Source organism: Mytilus galloprovincialis, chromosome 1 (assembly GCF_965363235.1).
Source record: "Mytilus galloprovincialis chromosome 1, xbMytGall1.hap1.1, whole genome shotgun sequence".
NCBI classification, from domain to species: Eukaryota; Metazoa; Mollusca; class Bivalvia; order Mytilida; family Mytilidae; genus Mytilus; species Mytilus galloprovincialis.
In genome coordinates, this window is record NC_134838.1 from 105,831,725 (window position 1) to 105,853,110 (window position 21,386).

Here is a 21,386-nt window from a genome sequence, read left to right on the forward strand (position 1 = left end):
ATTAATGTAGTCATAGGCAAATATATTTTGTTCTTTTACAACATGATAATGAATCTCTTAACATTTTACGATGTTTTGAGAGATAAGGTCCACGAAAAGACAGATCTCGTCTCGTTATTTTTCATAAAATGCCCTGTACCAAGTCAAGAAAATGGCCATTGTTACATTATAGTTCGTTTCTGTGTGTTTTACATTTCGGTGTTGTGTCTCTGTTGTGTCGTAGTTCTCTGATATTTGATACGTTTCCCTCAGTTTTAGTTTTTCTACAATTATATAATTTCTTACTCTTAAACAATTAATTTGTGTGCACACAATATAGCCTAGTCTATTAATAATCCTTTCATAGGAACTTGATCTTTAATTTTCAGTACAAAATCGAATTATTTCATTGGCCGACAACATTTAACAAGAATCTACCTGATTTAAGTTCACGGTATATACATTTTTACGGGTGGTTGATTTTTCAGCAAATACTGTGATATCTGTTTGTTTAATGAAACACGAAAAACGTGGAATTAACTAAAACTTAAAAGTGAGTAATGCACACATTGAACACAATGATTGTGAAACAATATTTACACACGGCATTGACACATGTCTTAATACTTTGGTATCATTCAGACACAGCAAAACGTGGTGGTGGCTGCTATGCTACCATTGAATCAATAACTATTATGGAAAACATCAAACGTTGGGTAATCACTGATTTCGTTCTAACTTGATCAAGGGCTTCATAAAAACAGTTATGTTTTATAGACCTTTTCGTTTTGTACAGAACCTCGACCAATAATAGATACACGCATTCTACATGTAGTTCCGAAACAGTCTCACCCTAAGGTGACAGTTTTATCGACTTAGTACAATAACAATATGGCGTTAGTATATAGGGTAAGTTAGACCATCGTGATGTGTCTTGGGCGTTGACAATATCAGTGATTTGTATTAAATTTCAAGATATTTATTAAAAGTACTCTTAAAAGCGTCTACGGTCTAATGTATCAATACTTCTATTTACAAATCAAAACAGTTCATGCATTACATACATAAACACTAACCTGTATAACCTTTAACATTTTAATGTAGAGGCTAAAGTTACAAAAGAAGTATAATATTCCAATCTATTCAATCGACAACACTTAAAAAAGAGGAGGAGTAGGTGAATACATTAGTTTTAGATTTATTATTTTATTATATAGCATTTCAGGTTCATCGGAAGTAATTGACAAACATGTCCGTGTTTATACCACAAAATTTACTTTTGAGTATATAAAATGTTGCACCTAAAAAGTTTAAGGCATGACTTCAAATTAATAAATAAGGTTTAAATATATTTCATTTTTTTGAAAATTAATTGCATTTTGAGATGACTTTTTCAAGTTTGTAGTAGATGGTAAAACCCACCTATAGTGTATAGTCAATTGTTGCAAATCGACCCTTTGTCTCTCTTTTGTCCACGTTAATCAATACAATTCATTACAGTTAATAGAAGAGGAAAACATCTCATTGGTCCTTCTAAATGTATTAATATTGACACAATGTTCTGCTGGATCAAAAAGAAGGAAACTAAAACACAAAGAAATCTTATAATTTTCTCACAAATAGAGAGCATCGAAATCTTACCAAGAAATCTATCTAGTTCCATCCATGTGCAAAACTTTTCCATTTGCACATGTTTGTCGGTTTTCTGAATAAATAGTATGTTGTCAAAAACTGCTTTGTTGGTCAATGGCTTTTCTGTGGTCAAAAAAGGTCCTTTTTTGCAAGTGTGTCACATGATTGTCCAAGAAAAGGGCATTGTTAATGTCCTGATAAAATTAACATTCTCTTTTGACCAGTATCAATTATAATTAGTCTCTTCAATTCAATATTTGATTGGAACGAGCATATAATTGTTATTCAAATACAGTTATATTAAAGTTTGTGCTGTCCCTTAGTCTAAAATGGCTGTGTTTTCATGTAAAAAAATAAATCTGAGTACTGCAAATCCCCTGTATTTGGATTTTTTTAAGGCATACGCATGACCTATATTAATAAAATTCAAATGCATTTGATGTTTTAGAAGGTTAATAACTTAACCAAATGTTGCAGACTGTAGTGCAGTATTTTTCGTCAATACTAAAGGTAGCAAAATAAAAAAAAAGTGGGGAAAGAGGTTTGAGAACTTCAATACAGGTAATAATTGAAGTGAACCGTATTAATTGACATAGACAAAAGAGGGACAACAAATACCTGAAGGCAATTTTAATTTTAAACTGTGTTACTGGGTGGACCATATCAAGTGAAACCCAACTGTTTGTTAATTTTATCATCTTGTGCTAAGTTCACAACAATATACAGTTAAGTTTTTCATTTAATTTCTAAACCATTAATGCATTTTTATTTTATTTACCGAGAGCATGCTATGCGCAAGAACTTTTCCAGATAAACAGATTTTCTGTACTCATAGTACAATTTGGGGTGAAAATGCAGCCGTTTTAGGTAAATGGTCAACATGAACATTAACACCTACAATTAAAGGGGAATTATTTAGTAGCTTCCAGATATTTAAAAAAAAAACAAAAAACACGAAATACTATTTTACTTTGTTAAATACTTAACGCATGTGCATCAGTGTAAAATAATTCGCTTAGCAGCACGTTTGGTTCAATTTTGGCAAAATGAGCTAGAAAATCGCTGATGAATTATGAATTCCACTTCATTGAATCCGTATTCATTTGATCGTTAATTTAAACTTTTAGATATATATGTGTTATGCATAAATTTTGGTTTGTCAGCTATGAACCAGAAAGGAAGGTCAACACTGAATGTGAAACTATAGGGTCAATCATTAAGTTGAATGATTCGATCCACAAACACTCATTTTATTAAGGCAAAAACGATGATTAACATATTTTTTATAATATGAAATTGAAACAGACATAAAAAAAAATCCAATTGCACGTGTTCGCTATCTATTTTTATCTATACTTATGTTTACTTCGGGTTATCTGACCGTCAGCAGTCTTCAGGATTTCTTTGATGGTTAACTAAATGGCATCAATAGACTAAAACATACACGAAATGCAGAGGCATATTACCAAGTCGAAGTATCGAAAACTGTTTATGGTTGACTTTTTTATATTTTGAAAATAATATGTCATAAATAAAATATGAAAATTTTGTCAAATCGAAGCACAAAAAGTTGACAGCAAATGCCCATTTAGAATAAATAATACAAGTTTTTTTAGTTTACATATTAAGGTATTTTAATAATAAATGATGCCTCATGACTGATGCATTAACCATATATGATGTATGTACTGTCAAAATATATTCATTCATATATTTTATGTATATGATGTTGAACATACATACACACGATAGGCATATGTATATGCATGTACCTCTATATATTTATGTGTTTGGATAAATGTCTGTAAAGGATTGATATCAGTTATATCAGTATGATGTTAGTCAAGAGCTTTTAAAAAAATATATCTATACAAACACATTTTAATTCTTTTTTAGAATTAGTGGTAAATTTGTATTAAAAAACACTTTATCCGATGATGATTTTGATATACAGAATCTTTTAAAACAAATTAAGAAAGTGACAGTATCAAAATGATGGACTGGTTTAATGACATTTTAATAAAAGCTTATACAGGAAGCTATGGCAATCGATAAAAACCCTTGTATTAATGACATTGTTTTAACCTTAAAGGAAACAGAATAGAATATTATGGGAGTTATATTATATTACATGTTAAATTTTTATAAAAACATATCTGAGATTTGGAAGAAGGCCTCTCGTCAGCTGAATGTTCTTGAATATACTTGGTCGTTTAAAAATTAATGGTTCTTTTATTTTGTCCAATCTTAATTATTTCACCTGGCATTTTGTAGTGACAAAACACAGGTCAGATGGAAAATTACTTGAGAAAGCCTTGATATTTGTTGATGAGGATTATGATAGCTCATATGAAGATTTTTTTTTACACAAGACACTTCTATCTCTTAATGTCAAACATTTACGAGCAATAACTATAGAAACTCTTAGAAAAGAGGGGCGAAAGCTACCAGAGGGACCACCAAACTCAAAGATCGAAAATGAACTGACAATGCAATGGCTAAAAAGGAAAAAGACAAATATGAAAAATAATGGTATACAATACACAACATAGAAAACTAAAATCTAAGATTCACAAACCCCACCAAAACTGGGGATTATACACAAAAAGAGTCCATCATATAAACATGATTTGAATGATATTAAAAATCACAAATATTCTTACAGATATATGAATACAGTTACCTAGGTAAGAAAACAAGTTATGACATAAATTCTTTTTGCTACATTTGCATCATTGTGGAATGAACTACCATAGAGTAAAAAACAATTTAAACCTATTTGCTTAATATATTGTTACCCATAATGGTAGTGCATGCCAATGCAATGCCTGCAAATAATTAATGCTTTATTTGAGAGTGCTTTGCTGCTTATTGTGCTTTAACTGACTATGTGTTTTGCCTTACTCTAGTATGACATAACAAATCTTTTATGTCATTTATATCATACAATTTATGTATGCTTCGTGTAATTATTTGCTTTGATTATGTAGCTATTGTGTGTGTTGTATGTTTTCTTTGTTTTTAATATGCTAATTTACAATGTTGTGTTTGTTATCAGATGATATAGAGCTGAAAAGAGCTTATGTTTTCTGTATACAAATATTCGTCCGTAAATAAAGCTTTTGAACTTGGACTTAAATCTATGTGTGATAAAGAATTCTTGGTTTGGTTTCCCTCGGTTTTGGTTTATGACCCAGATTTGTTTTTTTCTATCGATTTATGAGTTTTGAACATCGGTATACTACTGTTGCCTTTATTGGAGATACATTTTGTTTATCTATATATATGCATGAGTGCATAAATGTATACAAATCAACTGATATAGAACGTAACATGCGAGGTGATGGATATGTTTGACACGGGGTGGTGGAGTTGAAGCGGAGAAAAGGCGAATAACGTAAGAAAATTAACTATTTTTCATTGTTTTGGATTACAATGTAATTCATTCTAGAGGTGTGCATATGTGCTTTGTAGAAGAAACTGTTGAGGTGACATTACGAGGAAATTAGGTGTTGGTGTTTTAGGGCAAATCTTTCACGGAGTTCTGCATTAAGACATAGTCGTTACTTCTTCCTTAACATAATAGTACTGAAAAGGAAAACAAATTATATTTAGATAAAATACAGCGTACTTTGAGGCCTTTACTCGATTTCTACCATATTCTTTCTTGCACATATCTTCAAAAAAACAAAATATGAGCCACTAAAATCTTGAGTTTGTAATGAATCACCATAAAAGAGTAATTGTTTGAATTACAAACTATCTGATAAAGACCGAATTATAGGCAAATCTACCCTTGTTTTATTAATAAATGCCTCACATCCTCCACTGGCTCTAGATACAAAATCCCGAGCAACACATAACATTTCGATGAAAAATAAACTTAAAAAACAATAGATATTCACTAAGAAACTAGCATTTTGTTAAAATCTGTAATAGATATTCATTCTACATAAATCCTAAAAACAAAAGTAGTGTCTTTTATCATTAGACCTTAAACTTTCAAATGAAATTTCAATCGTCAACATCAAAAACTGTGGGTTGTGTTTGAAAACGCGAACCACTGGACACTTCTGATTCTGTAAAATAGATTATGGTTCGGGCCATCTGTGCAAAATTATATTTGGTGCGTACAATTCCCCAAAAATGAAATGCCATACATTTACCTACCTTTATCGCTATTCTCCAAAACTGCTACCCTTGTAAAACATAGCCAATACCCCTCATGTGGCGTTTAACTCGGTGTTTAGATCCTGGTATCTTTGATTAGTTTATTTACAATCACTTGGTCGATGCAACAGCTGGTGGAGTTTTAATTCCCCGAGGGTATCGCCAACCAAGTTGTCAGCACTTTTGTTTTGACATGAGTTATCAGTGATAATGATTGGTCGTAATTGTAAATTAACTTTTAACAAAACTTAAAATATTTAAAATACTAAGGCTTTTCTAACTCAGGAATAGATTACCTTTGCTGTATTTGGCAAAACTTTAAGGAATTTTTAGTCCACAATGTTCTTCAACTTCGTACTTTATTTAGTCTTATAATAATTTTGTTTGACGCGAGCGTCACTGTAGATCAAACGCGCGTCTGGCGTAAACATAAAATTTCAATCCTGGTTTCCATGATGAGTTTATTTGATGTATATACATATATGCACTTAGGCCTAAATTCATGCCGATAAAACAACCAATATCGAAGGACGAATATCAACAAAAACACACCTGCAATTGTTGCATGACTTATTTAGGCTAAGAATTAAAATTAGTAATTCAACATTTTAGAACGCAGCGTTTTCATGTTGAGGCGTATAGCTAACTTACTCATTGTTGAAGGAAGACCTATAATTTATTAAAATTCCATGTTCTTTTGCCTTCGTTGTATAGGTCTGTCATTGGCAATACCACGTCTCTTTATTTCAAAATGACAAAATAAGTTGTTTTTCAGCCTGAAAAAATAATTAAAAAAACCTTAAAAAGATAAATAACAGCAAGCAATTTTCACACCATTAAGATGGGCACTGTTTTATTCAAGGTAGTTTTCATACGGTATAAGACCATATCAGTATAGGTTGCACTTGATTCACTAACCGAAATCTTTTTAAGAAGATATTTGATATTCATTGATATTGTGTTCTGTATACCTACTGTTTCATCAACAAATTGTACTACTAGCGTATAGCGGGTTATGTTAACGGGGTACAAACTTTCGATTATTTTCGCGGGTAGAATAAAATCGCCAAACTAAATTCCGACAATTCAAAACGGCACTTGCAAAAGTATTGATAAAAGTTTTGAATCCGCCAAAATAATAACCACCAAAGTACTTCTTATACCTTAATCAATGAAAATCGTGAAATTCTACACCCGCGAAAATAACCCTCTATACGGTATAAAATTTGAATATTTAGATAAAATATGTATATAGATGATGTCGTATGAGTGCCAACGAGACAACTTTCCATCCAAGTCCCAACTTGTAAAAGTAAGCCATTATAGGTAAAATTATGGCCTGAAACGCGTAGCTTTGGATCATACCGAACAGAAACATAAAAGGGCCCCAAATATGACTGTGTAAAACCATTCAAACAGGGAACCAAAGGTCTAATCTATATAAAAAAACGAGAAACAGTAAACACGTTTGAACCACATCAACAAACGATAACCTGACTAAGGACAGGTGCAAACAGATGCAGCGACTTCCAATAGGCGTCAACCTTCATCCAACCTGAAACAATAGTTTAACCGACAACAAAACGTAGACAGAAAAGCTATAAGATATCAGTTGAAATGGCTATAACTCAATCAAAAGACATGTTAACACAAAACAGTGAACAAGCACTCTGAATGAATAAATTTGACCTATGATGCAATGTAAATACAAAATTAACAAATAAAGGGGATTAGATGTAAAACAATATCAAAAAAACAACCATAACGTTGGACGAAATACCGCCAAAGAAAATAACGTATACAGGTAAATAAAAATAATTTTGTAGAATGTATACAATGGAGTACAGAAATATATAATTCAAAACATATTTTTGTTTGTTCATTGTACGAGAAAAAAAGTGAAAATTTATCATCATACTAAACATATATAAATGAGTACACGATAAATAACAAAAATGTATTAAAATGGTATCAACAGGTCATACTAACACGAAAGTACGATTCAAGTGTACTCAAATTACTGAAAGCTGGTTAAAAGCCAAAAATATTTTTTTAATAAAAAAAATCATGCATGAGAGACTTAAATCAACCCAAACTTATTCCAGGAATTTGGTGTTTAAACGTCATGAAAATTCTTGTATTAAATTTGGAGGAAGTCTCGGGCCCATACTAGGACTGCTACGAAATGCCATGAAGAAAGTCCATGTCAAGCTCGTAAACTTAACAGAGTAAATTGATTTTGTAGCTATTTGGTAATCATCGACGACTTTATTAGTTCAAATGAAAGTTAAAGCAAGGATATGGATTGGCATCCTATGTTCTTCTCCCGTTAAAGCAAGGTTGCCTATAATTCTTCACCTTCACTTTATTTAAACTTTGTTCAGTGGCGGATCCAGAGATTTTCATAAGTGGGGGCCCACTGACTGACATAAGAGGGGGCCCGCTCCAGTCACGCTTCAGTGATTCCCTATATAAGCAACCAATCCCCCCCCTGCTCCCCCTAAATCCGCCTACGTTGTTGGATAGTTGTCTCAATGGTAATCATACCCCATGTCCTTATGGATTTATACTATTTGTAGCAATTAGCAATGATATTATGGTTATAATCTGTACGATTTTTATGTTTGAAGCTAGATTCAAAACAAACCGGACATATATATAACATAGTTAATTCCTATTGATTAGTATTGCAATGTGCATTGTGTTTAAATGTAATATCAGTATTTAGTTCTATTATAATCTTAATTCAATCCTATTTCTATCTTATTTTTTAGAAATAATTTTTTCAAATATGACGTCATATTTGTGCTGTTTCAGAAATTCAAATGTCTGCATGACGTAATATTGTACCTTTTCAACACTTCGTATGTGACGTCATGGTTATGACTTTTTGCGTTCAGGCCTGGTTTGTCTATTTTCTGTGTTGGTCTTCAATGCATTATGTATTATGGTTTTGTTTTCTGTAATTAGTTAACGTCAGTTTGATCATGTAAATCTTTTATATTCATTTGATAAAATTTACTGTTTGCAATAGCATAAATTGTTCTATATAATAAGGATGTTCTCATCACAAGCAAAAAACCATAGCCGTATTTGGCACAACCTTTTTCAACTTTTGATCCTCAGAGCTGTACAACTTTGTCCCCCTTTTTTTGACTTTCGAACTTTTATATCTGGGCGTCACTGGTAAGTCTTGTTTGGACGAGGCGCGTTTTTGACGTAATGAATTTTAAACCTGAAGCCTTTAGTTATCTATTATTCATGTGTTTCTATGCCTAATACGTTCTGCTATTTATTTGTATTGTAGTCCTGTATTATTATGTTGTCATTTTAATGTTATATTTAACAATGCCATCAAAGTGCGAGGTTTGGCATGCCACAAAACCAGGTTCAACCCACCATTCTTTCTTTAAAAATGTCCTGTACCAAGTCAGGAAAATGGCCATTGTTATATCATAGTTCGTTTCTGTGTGTGTAACTTTTTAACGTTGTGTTGCGTTGTGTCGTTTGTTTTCTCCTATTTTTGAGTGTGAATTCACATTACTATAATGCGTGTCACGGTACTTTTCTATCCCAAATTCATGTATTTGGTTTTGATGTTATATTGGTTATTCTCATCGGATGTTGTCTAATGCTTAGTCCGTTGCTGTGTGTGTTACATTGTTGTGTCGTTGTTCTCCTCTAATATTTAATGCGGTTCCCTCAGTTTTAGTTTGTTACCCCGATTTTGTGTTTTGTCCATAGATTTATGAGTTTTGAACAGCGGTATACTACTAATGCCTTTATTTACACATCATATTATGCATTCTCTTGTTCAACCGAAGATACAAACACATCTTCTCTATTTTTTGTGCTATTTTCACATTTCCTGACCGGTGTGAGAAAACTATTTTTCTTCTCGGCAAATGATTGGTTGAAATTTAATTGTGACGTTAAATTTTCTTTTCTTCTGAATTTTCTTATTGTAACGTCATAAAAAATGCGATCATGTCTGATGACGTCACATCAAAAGTTAACAACTTTCCTCAAAGCTTTGAAAAGGAAGGATAAAAATCATAAGAGAAACAGATTCCAACACTGTAACTCTCGACAGTTAAATTTTAATTATTTAAAAAGCTCGACAAGCCTCGCGCTTTAAATATAAAAATTTAACTGTCTAGAGTGGAGAAATATCGTGATACACTTGTTGCAGTTGTGGAATCTGTATATTTTAAATCGTTAGAGCAAGGATATGCATAGACAATTGTAATCCTCTTTTGTCTACCTTTTACAAGGATACGGATAGGCATCCCAATTTTTTTTTTCTCGTTTAAGCAAGGATATAGAATCATTTTCATAACAGCGACGACAAAACCATTTCTTGGCGCGCTAATTTTATTAATTGACTGGATCAGACTAGGTGAATGTTCGTCTGTCATATAACTTGTCATATCATACCTGTTAAAGATATTCAAAACTGTTGGGTTCTAAACGTCTAAATCATGTAATAAGAATATCTAGCAGAGGAATATACATAGTGTGTTGATTTAACTGTTGAATACTTAAACTTTTATTTTTCTTCTCGTGCACCTGCATGTACTTTACTCAATTATTCTTCTTAAAGCCCTACCGAAAGGCTTCTGGACTACTGAGTGAGCGAAAAATCACTGCTATCGATAGCCAATGACAAACAAGGTAAAGGTAAATGATTCAGTATTAATCAACATAATGATTGCGGTAGTCGACGTTGTTATGAAAATGATTCTAGATATATACTTTATTGTTTTCCTCCAGTGCGGTCCTCTACAATAGTTTCTGTCTTGAGATAGTTGATGATATAAAAATATATATCATTTTAACGACATTTCTATATCTGGCCGTAGCTTAAGTAGTTCCAAATAATTAGATCTGATTATACTTTTAGAGATATTGCAAGACTATTTATTAATTATATATTAATGATTATACTTTGTAGAGAAATGGCAAGACGGCCGTGCCTTTCCTTATTTACCCTTATTTGCGTTATAACCGCTGCACTTCTAGCTGCTATTTATTTCCCAATCGAATTTGGCAACAAGAAAGACGAAACAGCTAGTGTATGTATACTTAAAAAAATATATTGCATGGAAACATTATGTATTTCTTTTTCGTAGGCTCCAACTATCACAAAATCCATCTTTCCTGAATGTTACACCCAATTGGAAAATAATTATAAGGTTGCTGTTCCAAAGAACCTTAGTTAAGCAATCGTTGTAACCCATTTTCACAGATCAGTTGTTATATGTTTTTATGATAAGGTATGTTCCACGATAATTTTACGTGTTAGTTCTTCATATACTTGTAATAGTTATCAAAAGTACCAGGATTATAATTTAGTACGCCAGACGTGCGTTTCTTCTACATAAGACTCATCAGTGACGCTCAAATCGAAATATCTATAAAGCCAAACAAGTACAAAGTTGAGAGCATTGAGGATCCAAAATTCCAAAAAGTTGTGCCAAATACGGCTAAGGTAATCTATGCCTGGAATAAGAAAATCCTTAGTTTTTCGAAAATTTCAAAGTTTTGTAAACAGGAAATTTATTAAAATGACCACATGATTGTAAAGCTGATTTATTGGTAGTTAGTTGTAATTGTTCCTCTCTGAAATGTTGGATACATGTCCTTGACATCATACAGTGGACAGGTTAAGTTTTCAGTAATGGCACAAGCTAATAATACCAACACGATTGGATAGTTGAGGGATATTTGTCAATCTGAAATCGCCCATTTAGCTCCAAACTTGTTTTCATGTTCAATACTAGTATTTCAAAATTTATATTTTGGTCATTATTGTCATGTCTTAAAAAAGTTAAACTTTTCGATAAATTATATAAAGTAAACAGAAAACGTTTACTTTTTTTGCTTATCATCATTTTCTTTTCATTTATTATTTAAATAAAATAATATAATATTTTTTTTGTATTCGTTTATTGTAGACATCCAACTTATTTGTTATCAAAAACGATGTAACAGGAGCAAAGCTGAATGAAGTTCGAAAATATCCATTAAAAGGAGATAAACATTGTCTAGCTACAGTAAGAACAATATTATTTAGTTTATTGTCATCAATATTAAGAGAGATACTCAGTTAATATCAAGGAATAATGAATACAATGAGAGTTTATGCCAATCAAACATTAACCCAAAACTCAAACAAGACCATTCAAAAATTCCAGAAGTAACGAGACAAAAAAAAACACTTTAAAATACAAAAAAAAACAAACCCATACTAAAAAATGATTTTTTTTCATGTGATGAAATCATAATCTTTCAGTCTGGAGCTGGCATGTCAGTTAACTGCTAGTAGTCTGTTGTTATTTATGTATTATTGTCATTTTGTTTATTTTCTTTGGTTACATCTTCTGACATCAGACTCGGACTTCTCTTGAACTGAATTTTAATGTGCGTGTTGTTATGCGTTTACTTTTCTACATTGGCTAGAGGTATAGGGGGAGGGTTGAGATCTCACAAACATGTTTAACCCCGCCGCATTTTTGTGCCTGTCCCAAGTCAGGAGCCTCTGGCCTTTGTTAGTCTTGTATTATTTTAATTTTAGTTTCTTGTGTGCAATTTGGAAATTAGTATGGCGTTCATTATCACTGAACTAGTATATATTTGTTTAGGGGCCAGTTGAAGGACGCCTCCGGGTGCGGGAATTTCTCGCTACATTGAAGACCTGTTGGTGACCTTCTGCTGTTGTTTTTTTCTATGGTCGGGTTGTTGTCTCTTTGTCACATTCCCCATTTCCATTCTCAATTTTATTAATTCCTTGATAATAGATGATTGAATCAAATTCATTCATGTGAATTCACGGCATATTGTACTAGCCAGAAAGACTATTTGTAAGAATAGATTATTTTTCTTATAGGTAGAATCATATCTAGACAACAAAGGACAATTCATTATCCCATCAGAGGAACTGTTTTCTACACTACCAGACAATGTTATCGCCTGTTTATATAAAAGGTTTGTGAAAGAATTTGATCACTGCTCCAAATTATAATTGTCCTGGTTATGCCCAGAAAGATATAAATTCCGATATGCAACTATGTAATTATGGGTTAATATGGGGACGAAGTCCCCAATAATAGTAGAAAATTCAATAAAAAAAAAAAATTAAAAAAATCGGGAAAATTTTCCCGATATTTTCATTGTACTAATGAACTCAAAATCGTTAATTTTTTTTGTCGCGTTTTTGAATTTCCGGATCTACGCAGAAATCTACTTCCGTTTCCGGTCTTGTTTGCGTGAGACTTTGAATAAAATGTATATTTATCAGTCTAAGAAATTAACTCAATACTAATTCATTTTTAAAAAATTGTTTGTTATAAAAAAAAATGTTACCTGATGACAGCGTTTCTTTGTTTACATTGAATATGACATCATAACTTAAATAACGTCACAACTAAAATCCCTAAAAACATAACCAAAATCGGAAACGTTACGTTCTTTTTTTACATTGAATATGACATCATAACTTAAATAACGTCACAACTAAAATCCCTAACAACATAACCAAAATCGGAAACGTTACGTTCTTTTTTTACATTGAATATGACGTCACAGGTTATGCCTGCCTCATATTATAAATTCAAATAGTAGACAATGTTTTACGTTCAAAACCCTGTTCGTCAAACGCAATAAGAACTAAGTCTATTGCAGTTTATGGTCCCATCTGTTATTAAGAAATGCAATAGCAGTTGTGTATTGAAGGGTGTTCTAATGTGGCTGCTACGAAATAAACACGGTGCTGAAAATGGCGTTAAACACAGATCATTCTATCAACTAAAGTTAACCTCATTCTTCTCTATTAAAGAATTGATATTGCTTAAATGTAAACAACACTGGTACACTGTGCATCAACTAGTATGTGAATAATAGTTATAAACGGATATTTTGATCTTCACATTATCTTCAGTCTTATCCACTGCGTTTCATTGCAGTAATGGTTGTCCTCTCCGGAAACTCCGGTATCCTCCACCAATAAAAACGTGCAGCTACGAAATAACCACGGTGCTGAAAATAACGTTAAACACTGACCATTCAATCAACTAGTTCGTGTTGCTTATTCTTTAGTTTTCTATGTTTCGTGTGTTCTATTGTTTGTCTGTGTATCTTTTTCATTTTTAGATATGGCGTTGTCAGTTTATTTTTGATTTATGAGTTTGACTGTCCCTCTGGTATCTTTCGTCCCTCTTTTTTCAACATCATTCTTCTCTAGTAAATAATGTGGTTAACAACACTGATACACTGTACATCAACTAGTATGTGAATAATAGTTATAAACGGTTATTTTGGTCTTCACAATATCTTCAGTCTTATTCACTGCGTTTCATTGAAGTAATGTTCAGAAAATTATATTACCGTCAATTAATTACTATTTAGACAATTCTATTGCAGTCGACTCCGTACTGTTCAGAAAATTCTATTTTAGTCAATTTAGTACTGTTTTAGATAATTATATTGCAGTCATTCAGTTGTTCTGATTGAGATTGTAACATGGTGATGACTACTGTACCCTTATTTTGACAATTTAACCTGTTGTGTCTGTTTTGTTCACATATCCTTGTAAATGTGTTGGAATTTAATGCGATTGTCATACAAGTGAGAGGTTTAGCGCAATAAAAAGTTATCAAAGGTACCGGGATTAAAATTTAATACGCCAGACGTGCTTTTGGTCTACAAACTTTATACTTGTTTGACTTCTTAACTATTTTGATATGTGCGTCACTGATAAGTCCAATGTAGACGAAACGCGGGTCTGGCGTATAAAAGTATAAGCCTGTTACCTTTCATTACTATTTGAAAGCTTTAAAAAGTAAAATGGGAAACCTTAATTTGTATACGGAATTTTCATCTGCATGTAAGAATTTGACCATGATTTCATTTGTTGACGATACATGTTATGTTAAGTGTTTGCTAAATAAGTTTCATCAACTAAATTTTATATACATGTGTATTAACTTTACCAGTATGATCTGCATGATTGTACAAAGGTTGCACAGACTATATTTGACTTCAACTATTACTTTTCTTTCGTCTCTGTTTCTGATACTATTTTAAGTCGTATATTTAATGTTCGAATAATGATTTGTGTTATTATTATATTTTAGATATGGAAGTACGCTACAGACATACTGTCCAATGCACGGCCGTCACGGAAGTGTTAAGGATGGATGGACTTTTTGTCAAAGTGGATGCTACACACCAAATGCAAATACAATGATATATGCTATCAGGTTAGGAAAGGAATAGAGAAATAAGCTATAAAAACTTTATACTATAAGCATATTAGTTAGTTAATTTTAGTGAGATATAGTTGTTAATTTCTGTGTCATTTTGGTCTCTTGTGGAGAGTTATCTCATTGGCAATCATACCACAACTTCTTTTTCATATATACATGTAAAATAAATCATAATTCATGGATTATTTTGATGAAACGTTTTCTTTAAAAATATTGGCATTGGTAAATAGGCGTTGTTTTTTTTTGTTCGCTTTTGTCATTCCGGGGCATGATTTCATAGCTTTACTGTCCCATATGGGTTTTGTTTATTGTTGAAGGTCGTATAATGTCCCATAGTTGTTTACATCCTCGTCATTTGGTCTTTGATGGACATTTGACTCATTGATAATCTTACCATTCCGCTCTATTTATATGTCTTCTTTGAATGTCCATAACGTTAAAATAATAAATCCCTGGGATGCGTTTAAAAGGATTTTAGTCTCAGATGCATGATTTTTTTTATTATCGAATTATTTTTGGCTTTTAACTAGCTGCGAATACTCTCAAATCGTACTTTCGTGTTAATTTAACCTGTTGTAGATTATTTTTGTGACTATTTGCGGACCTAAGAACTACGGTTCCGCAGCTAGTTGATACAATTTGTAATGCTTTTTTTTTTATTTAATTTTAACTCATTTTGGGTTATATCTCGTCTCTCTATTTTCAATATATACCAGCTATGATAAGTGTTTGGTATGAATATAATTTTTCCCTTTTGTTCTCGTACTATGAACGACCTAATTATTTATTCTGTAAAAAATATTAGCGTATTCCATTATTGTATACTTTACAACAAAACTATTTTCATTTACCTGTGTAATTTATCTTATTTTGAGGCATTTTGTCCAAGTATCGGTTGTCTTTCTGATATAATTTAACATCTCACCCCTTATATTTTGGATTTTGTATTTACATTATGTCATTGATCAAATTTATTCGTTCACTGTATGTTCACTTGTTTGTGTTTATATGTGTTTTGATGGAGTTGAGCCGTTTCAATTGATATTTTATAGTGTGTCGTTTTATGTTGTGATTTTACACTATTATTTCAGATAAGGATGAATGTTGGTTCCAATCTAATTGTTTTAACTCGCTGCATATGTTTACACCTGTCCGAAGTTAGGAACTTGATGTTCAGTTGTTGTTGTTTGTTGATGTGGTTCATACTAAGTGTTTCTCGTTTCAAGTTTTATTTTTATATAGATAAGACCTTTGGTTTTCCTGTGGAATGGTTTTATCCTAGTAATTTTTGGGGCCATTAATAGCTTGCTGTTTGGTGTCAGCCAATGTTTCGTGTTGAAGATTATACTTTGACCTATAATGGTTAACTTTTAAAAAGTTTGACTTGGATGGATAATTGTCTCGTTGGTACGCATACCCTATCTTCTTATATCTATCTATACATTTCAAGAAATGAACAAGACAACAGAGGTATATGATCTAATTAGTTAATATGCCAAACCAAACGGGCTTATATAGAAATTTATACTCAATTCATACATCTTAACATAAACCCCCAACATACGTTGAATTACCAACCGGTATAATCTTTTATGTTATGAATGTCATTCATAATCAATCTGTTATATACTGACCGGCTTTAAAAACGCAAGACTCATTTAATAGATTTTTTTTTACCAAACCATGTTTGATCCTTATACAACTACTATTCGTGATTATCATACTTCTTTCTCTTTTGAAAAAATCAACATCTGTGGTTATTGAACATACCGGACGTTTTGAGATCGCACGAATTTCAGTTAGCGAAATTTCGAACCAATAAAAGATTTTTTCATTTTTTTCTTCTTCGTGAAACACTTCTTTCAAGCCTTTGTCACACTTAAATCAGTTAAAAAATATTGCATCTCCATATTGCCAATCCTGACCAATTAAACACTGAATCAACCCATTAGAATACTGCAAACAGGAAAACGTGAACGTGCTGCAACCAGACAATTTGACGTAAACAACGGTTGAACAACGGCGAAATCAGAAGGTGCAAAACAGAACCCATAACGTGCCGAACAGAATTGGTCGACCTTTCTGACAATCATTTTGGCGTTTGTTACAGGCAGTCATTGCTTTTGACGGCGACACGTTCATTGGTAAGGGGAAACCAGCGTTTCAGTGTATACTTCTGTTCCTAAGTTTGTTTACAAAAAAATATGCATATTTGAAAATGCGAATTAAAGAGAATTATCTAGTGTTGCGTTTCTAAAGTAGGTCAGTATATAGAAAAACCAATACAAGTATTTGAGTTAAAGGGGTAACATATGATGCTATTAAAATAGGAATATTCACCGCTCTCTTTAAGTCCGACATACAGGGGTTTCAAACTTACAGCTTATTGCCTAATTATTGTATCTGATGCTTTTATTTAGAAATGGAAGGTTTACAAGCTTACTGTTGAAACAGTTTGTTTAAGTACCCTGAACTTCTATTTCATAGGCTGAAGGGTTATAAAATTTTTGTTCATAAAATGGATTTGCCAAAGTATATCTGATGTTCAAAAATTTCGTTGCTTGTTGTGTGAATAGCTTTTGAAAAAATCATTTTTTGTTGCAGTTCGGTCAACGATGCGGTAAACGAGAAGAGTGCGAAACTGAAGCTTAATTCCAATGTAGAACGCTTCAGTATAAAGTATGTACAGATATTTATCAATTTAGTAATGCATGATTTCTCAAATGGTCAAAAAGTTATAAACAGTTTTTACACATAGTAAAGGTTTTCATATGGCATTCCAATCAAACAGTTAAAAGGCAAAAAAAAAAAAAAAAGAAAAAAAAAAGAAAGCGGTTTCTTACGGGGAAAATCATTTGTCTATTTTCTTGATAATTTGTAGATTAAGAGATTTATGTCTTGAATCATGTTACCGATTGAACAATTTTGGTTGTGATAATTTACTAAAATTGATATAATTTGTTTTCAGACAAAACACCGGTTGGACTCTTAGTAAACAGTTAGTAGTTTCAAAAAAGGTCAATGGATCAACAGGTCAGAACACACAGACCGAGACAGATTTGACTAAACTTCTGGATAAAATCAAAACAAAAACGGTAAGATTTTTACATGAAATCATATTGTGATGAAAATTTTCCAGAATATAAAAGAATGTTATCGCAGTTCGAAATTCTGAGTTCAAATGCAAAACCCTTTAATAAAGATTACAATAGTAAACTAATCTGTATGATAACATTCTTTAATATTCAAGAAATGTGTGCAAAATTGAAAGTAAGTTAATAAAAGGCTGTTATTTCGAGGGTTGGATAGCTACATTAAGGTGATTCTAGAGATAAATGATCAATCACCCATATATATATATATATACGATTTTCATGTCATGACGAGACATTCGATTAAGTGTAAATCTACAGAGCCCTATTGGTCTCATTTGGTCAAAGACATTAACACAATGCATCATGCATCATACAGTTGGTCTCAAACAGTGTTATGCATTTTATCTGTTATTTTCACACTGTAAGTCTCTTGTAATCTCATATAGTTTCATACAGTTGGTAAATTACAATCTCAAACAGTTGATCCCATAAAGTGGTCTGAAAAAGCCTTACACAGGTTGTCTTATAAGTCTCAAACATTCTTATACATTTTGACTCATGCTGTCTCATACAATTGGTCTCAGTCGCATAAAGTCTTACACAATTTTGTTTTTTGTAGTCTCATACAGTTAGTATTACACACTCTCTTAAGGTGTGTCTTGTACAGTTTCATACAGTTGATTTCATACAATTGTTGTTATTTTAAAGTCAAACGCTTCAAATATGTAAAGTCTGAAATTCTAGCACTGTTGGAATTTAATCATTACCATACTCAATCAATTGAAAGTTATCAGAAACTACAATATTAATTATTATAATCCTTCATTTGAACCTTATCATGTTTTTTATGTAAAAATTATCATGATCCTTTCTTTGAACATGATTATGGTTCTTCATGTTGAACATTTGTCATGATCATTGAATTATTTATTATGATCCTTTATCTTGATTTTCTTTACTTCTTTTAGGGAACAGAAGATGTACTTATCATCGATGCTGGTGCTCTAACGAAACAAATCTTGACTACAGTTTTAAAGTCCGCTGTTTTAGAAAAATTTCAACAGGTGTTAATACGGACGAACTACAGGTCAGGAGGGAGCATAGACTATAAAGCCGCCTTACGCCATTACAGGTCAATTTACGAAGAAGGATTTAGATTATTTTGGTCAAGAGAAGAATGGGGATGTGCCCGGGGACTTCTAACTGGATGTCTTTATTTACATTTTGTAAGATTTATATTTTACAGATATCAAATTAATGAAAATCCGACTAGTAAGTTAAACATGTCTTAAAACTTTTAGGTACGTTTATATTAAGTGTACCGGGCAGTAATTCGAAATACAACTTATCAGTTTACAGAAATTAACGTTGACATTCTTGAAATCTTTCTGAAATAATAACCGACATTTCAAAAAGGATTTCTGAAGTGATAATCGACAATTAAGTCAAAGAAACAGTTTTGAAAATGAAGTTTTATATGTCAACTCATTTAATCCGCAATTTCTAAAGTTGAAAACAAACTTCATAACGGGTCAAATAAAATACGCTGTTACTCATTGAGATCTTTAAAAAAGGAATATTTTTAATTTTTATCTCTTTTTGTTAAGACTTTAGTTATATTTTGCGGTGGTTAGATTCACACAATACTGTAAATACGAAAAACGAAAAGTCACATTTCCATATTGTAAAAAATGGTAAGCTTAATGTTAAGTTTAATTGATTATAAACTAAAATATAAAGTAAGCTGCAATGTCGGATTTTTGTCTGCAAATTGCTGATTTATATTTACCTTTTATGTTTTAGATGCACAAGGACTGCAGAGATTCCTCGAAAAAGGTTTGTTTCAAAATAATGTTACCTTTAGAATGAGGTGAATTAGATTTTATTATAGAATTTTAAAAATATAAAAATAAAATAAATGCAGAGCTCTATCATTGACATATCAACAAATCGAATAAGACTCTTTGGTAGTGACACAAGAACTGAAATATGCATAGATAGGACAGCAACACAACAATACTATCGAACTACAAAGAGTTACTTACAAGTAAATAATTGACATCAACAATATACAAGTATTATTTAACAATAAATCCTTCTTAACATTACAACGTATTTCAAAAAAACCTTTACATTTTATAACCTAAAGTTTGATTTTTTTCGAAATACTAAATACTTTCTTCCTCATGCACTTTAACTGTATTTGGCAAATCTTTCAGAAATTTTGGGAAATCATTGCCTTTCAATGCATTTAAACTTTTATTTTTCTAAATTGTAAAATTTTCGATTGCAACTCTCTTAAGAAAAAATCATTTACTGACCTACTGATGATCATTTGGATATGTATGATGCTTATAATTGTACAACAATGTTTTTTACGTTTTAATTTCTTATATTTGCTATGAATTTTTAAAAAAATGTGTTCAGTGGGTTGGACTTGCAGCGTATATTTTTGGTGGAGAATAATTGCTGTTTTCCTATTACAAATCGATTGTTACAAGTATTGTTCAATCAATAATGCAATAATTTCGTTATAAGAAAAGTTAGAATTGATATTTTTATGGAATGTTTGCAGATGGATGATACACATTTAACAATTCCAGATGAGTCTACACTAAATTCATACGATAATGCTACAATAACGGACTTGTACACAAGGTAATGCAAATTGCGTATTTCTTCACATGTTCTCCTTGTTGTTTCTAATAAATAGCACGATTTGTTGACATCAGTTCTGGTAATTATGTATATTGATTCTTACTTTGGTACCAGTGGATTATCACCCGTTTTTGCGTATTTCTTCAGCGCATTTCATGGATGAAGGAACAGATTGTTATCTCTTTCTATCAATATTTAGGTATAGTCTGTGTTATTGAGAATAAAACTTTAATAACTTTGTCAAAGCTTTGTCACTGGATTTTGCAAATCAGGGAAAAAGGCTTTTCAAAACTGGGACATGGCACTATAAGAAAAGCAGTTTATTTATTCTTTTTCTGTATTATACTGTTTCATAGACCTAATTTTAAGCCGTACATAACTTTACACTAGCACATTGATGACATCACTTGCTCCTGAACTTATGTAATTTACATAAAGCTTAGGTTAGCAATTCCCTCTTATTTTAACTGAGCAAATGTTAGCTCTCGAACGCACCGTGTTACCCATAAGAAACTCTTTAAACACGGTGCTACACAATAAAAATTCCTGATTATTTTTCTGATATAATTTAATATAATCAGATTAA

General features: G+C 31.7%; 1 protein-coding gene across 4 annotated transcripts in view; it reads left to right on the top strand.

The window, feature by feature from the left end:
- Positions 1 to 399: 399 nt before the first annotated feature.
- Positions 400 to 21,386, top strand: part of LOC143048935 (uncharacterized) — a 32,064-nt gene continuing 11,077 nt past the window's right edge. For 2 of the 4 annotated variants that reach the window (XM_076222791.1, XM_076222804.1), the window contains exons 1-11: positions 400 to 532; positions 4,277 to 4,298; positions 10,736 to 10,856; positions 11,739 to 11,837; positions 12,671 to 12,768; positions 14,916 to 15,041; positions 17,652 to 17,726; positions 18,016 to 18,142; positions 19,111 to 19,368; positions 19,946 to 19,978; positions 20,718 to 20,800. In XM_076222791.1, the coding sequence (XP_076078906.1) occupies positions 10,740 to 10,856; positions 11,739 to 11,837; positions 12,671 to 12,768; positions 14,916 to 15,041; positions 17,652 to 17,726; positions 18,016 to 18,142; positions 19,111 to 19,368; positions 19,946 to 19,978; positions 20,718 to 20,800 (1,016 nt within the window). In that variant the 5' untranslated portion in view covers positions 400 to 532; positions 4,277 to 4,298; positions 10,736 to 10,739. Of the gene's footprint in view, positions 533 to 699; positions 889 to 4,276; positions 4,299 to 10,735; positions 10,857 to 11,738; positions 11,838 to 12,670; positions 12,769 to 14,915; positions 15,042 to 17,651; positions 17,727 to 18,015; positions 18,143 to 19,110; positions 19,369 to 19,945; positions 19,979 to 20,717; positions 20,801 to 21,386 lie in introns of those variants that run through there. The other 2 variants (XM_076222795.1, XM_076222797.1) reach the window with 2 other exon arrangements.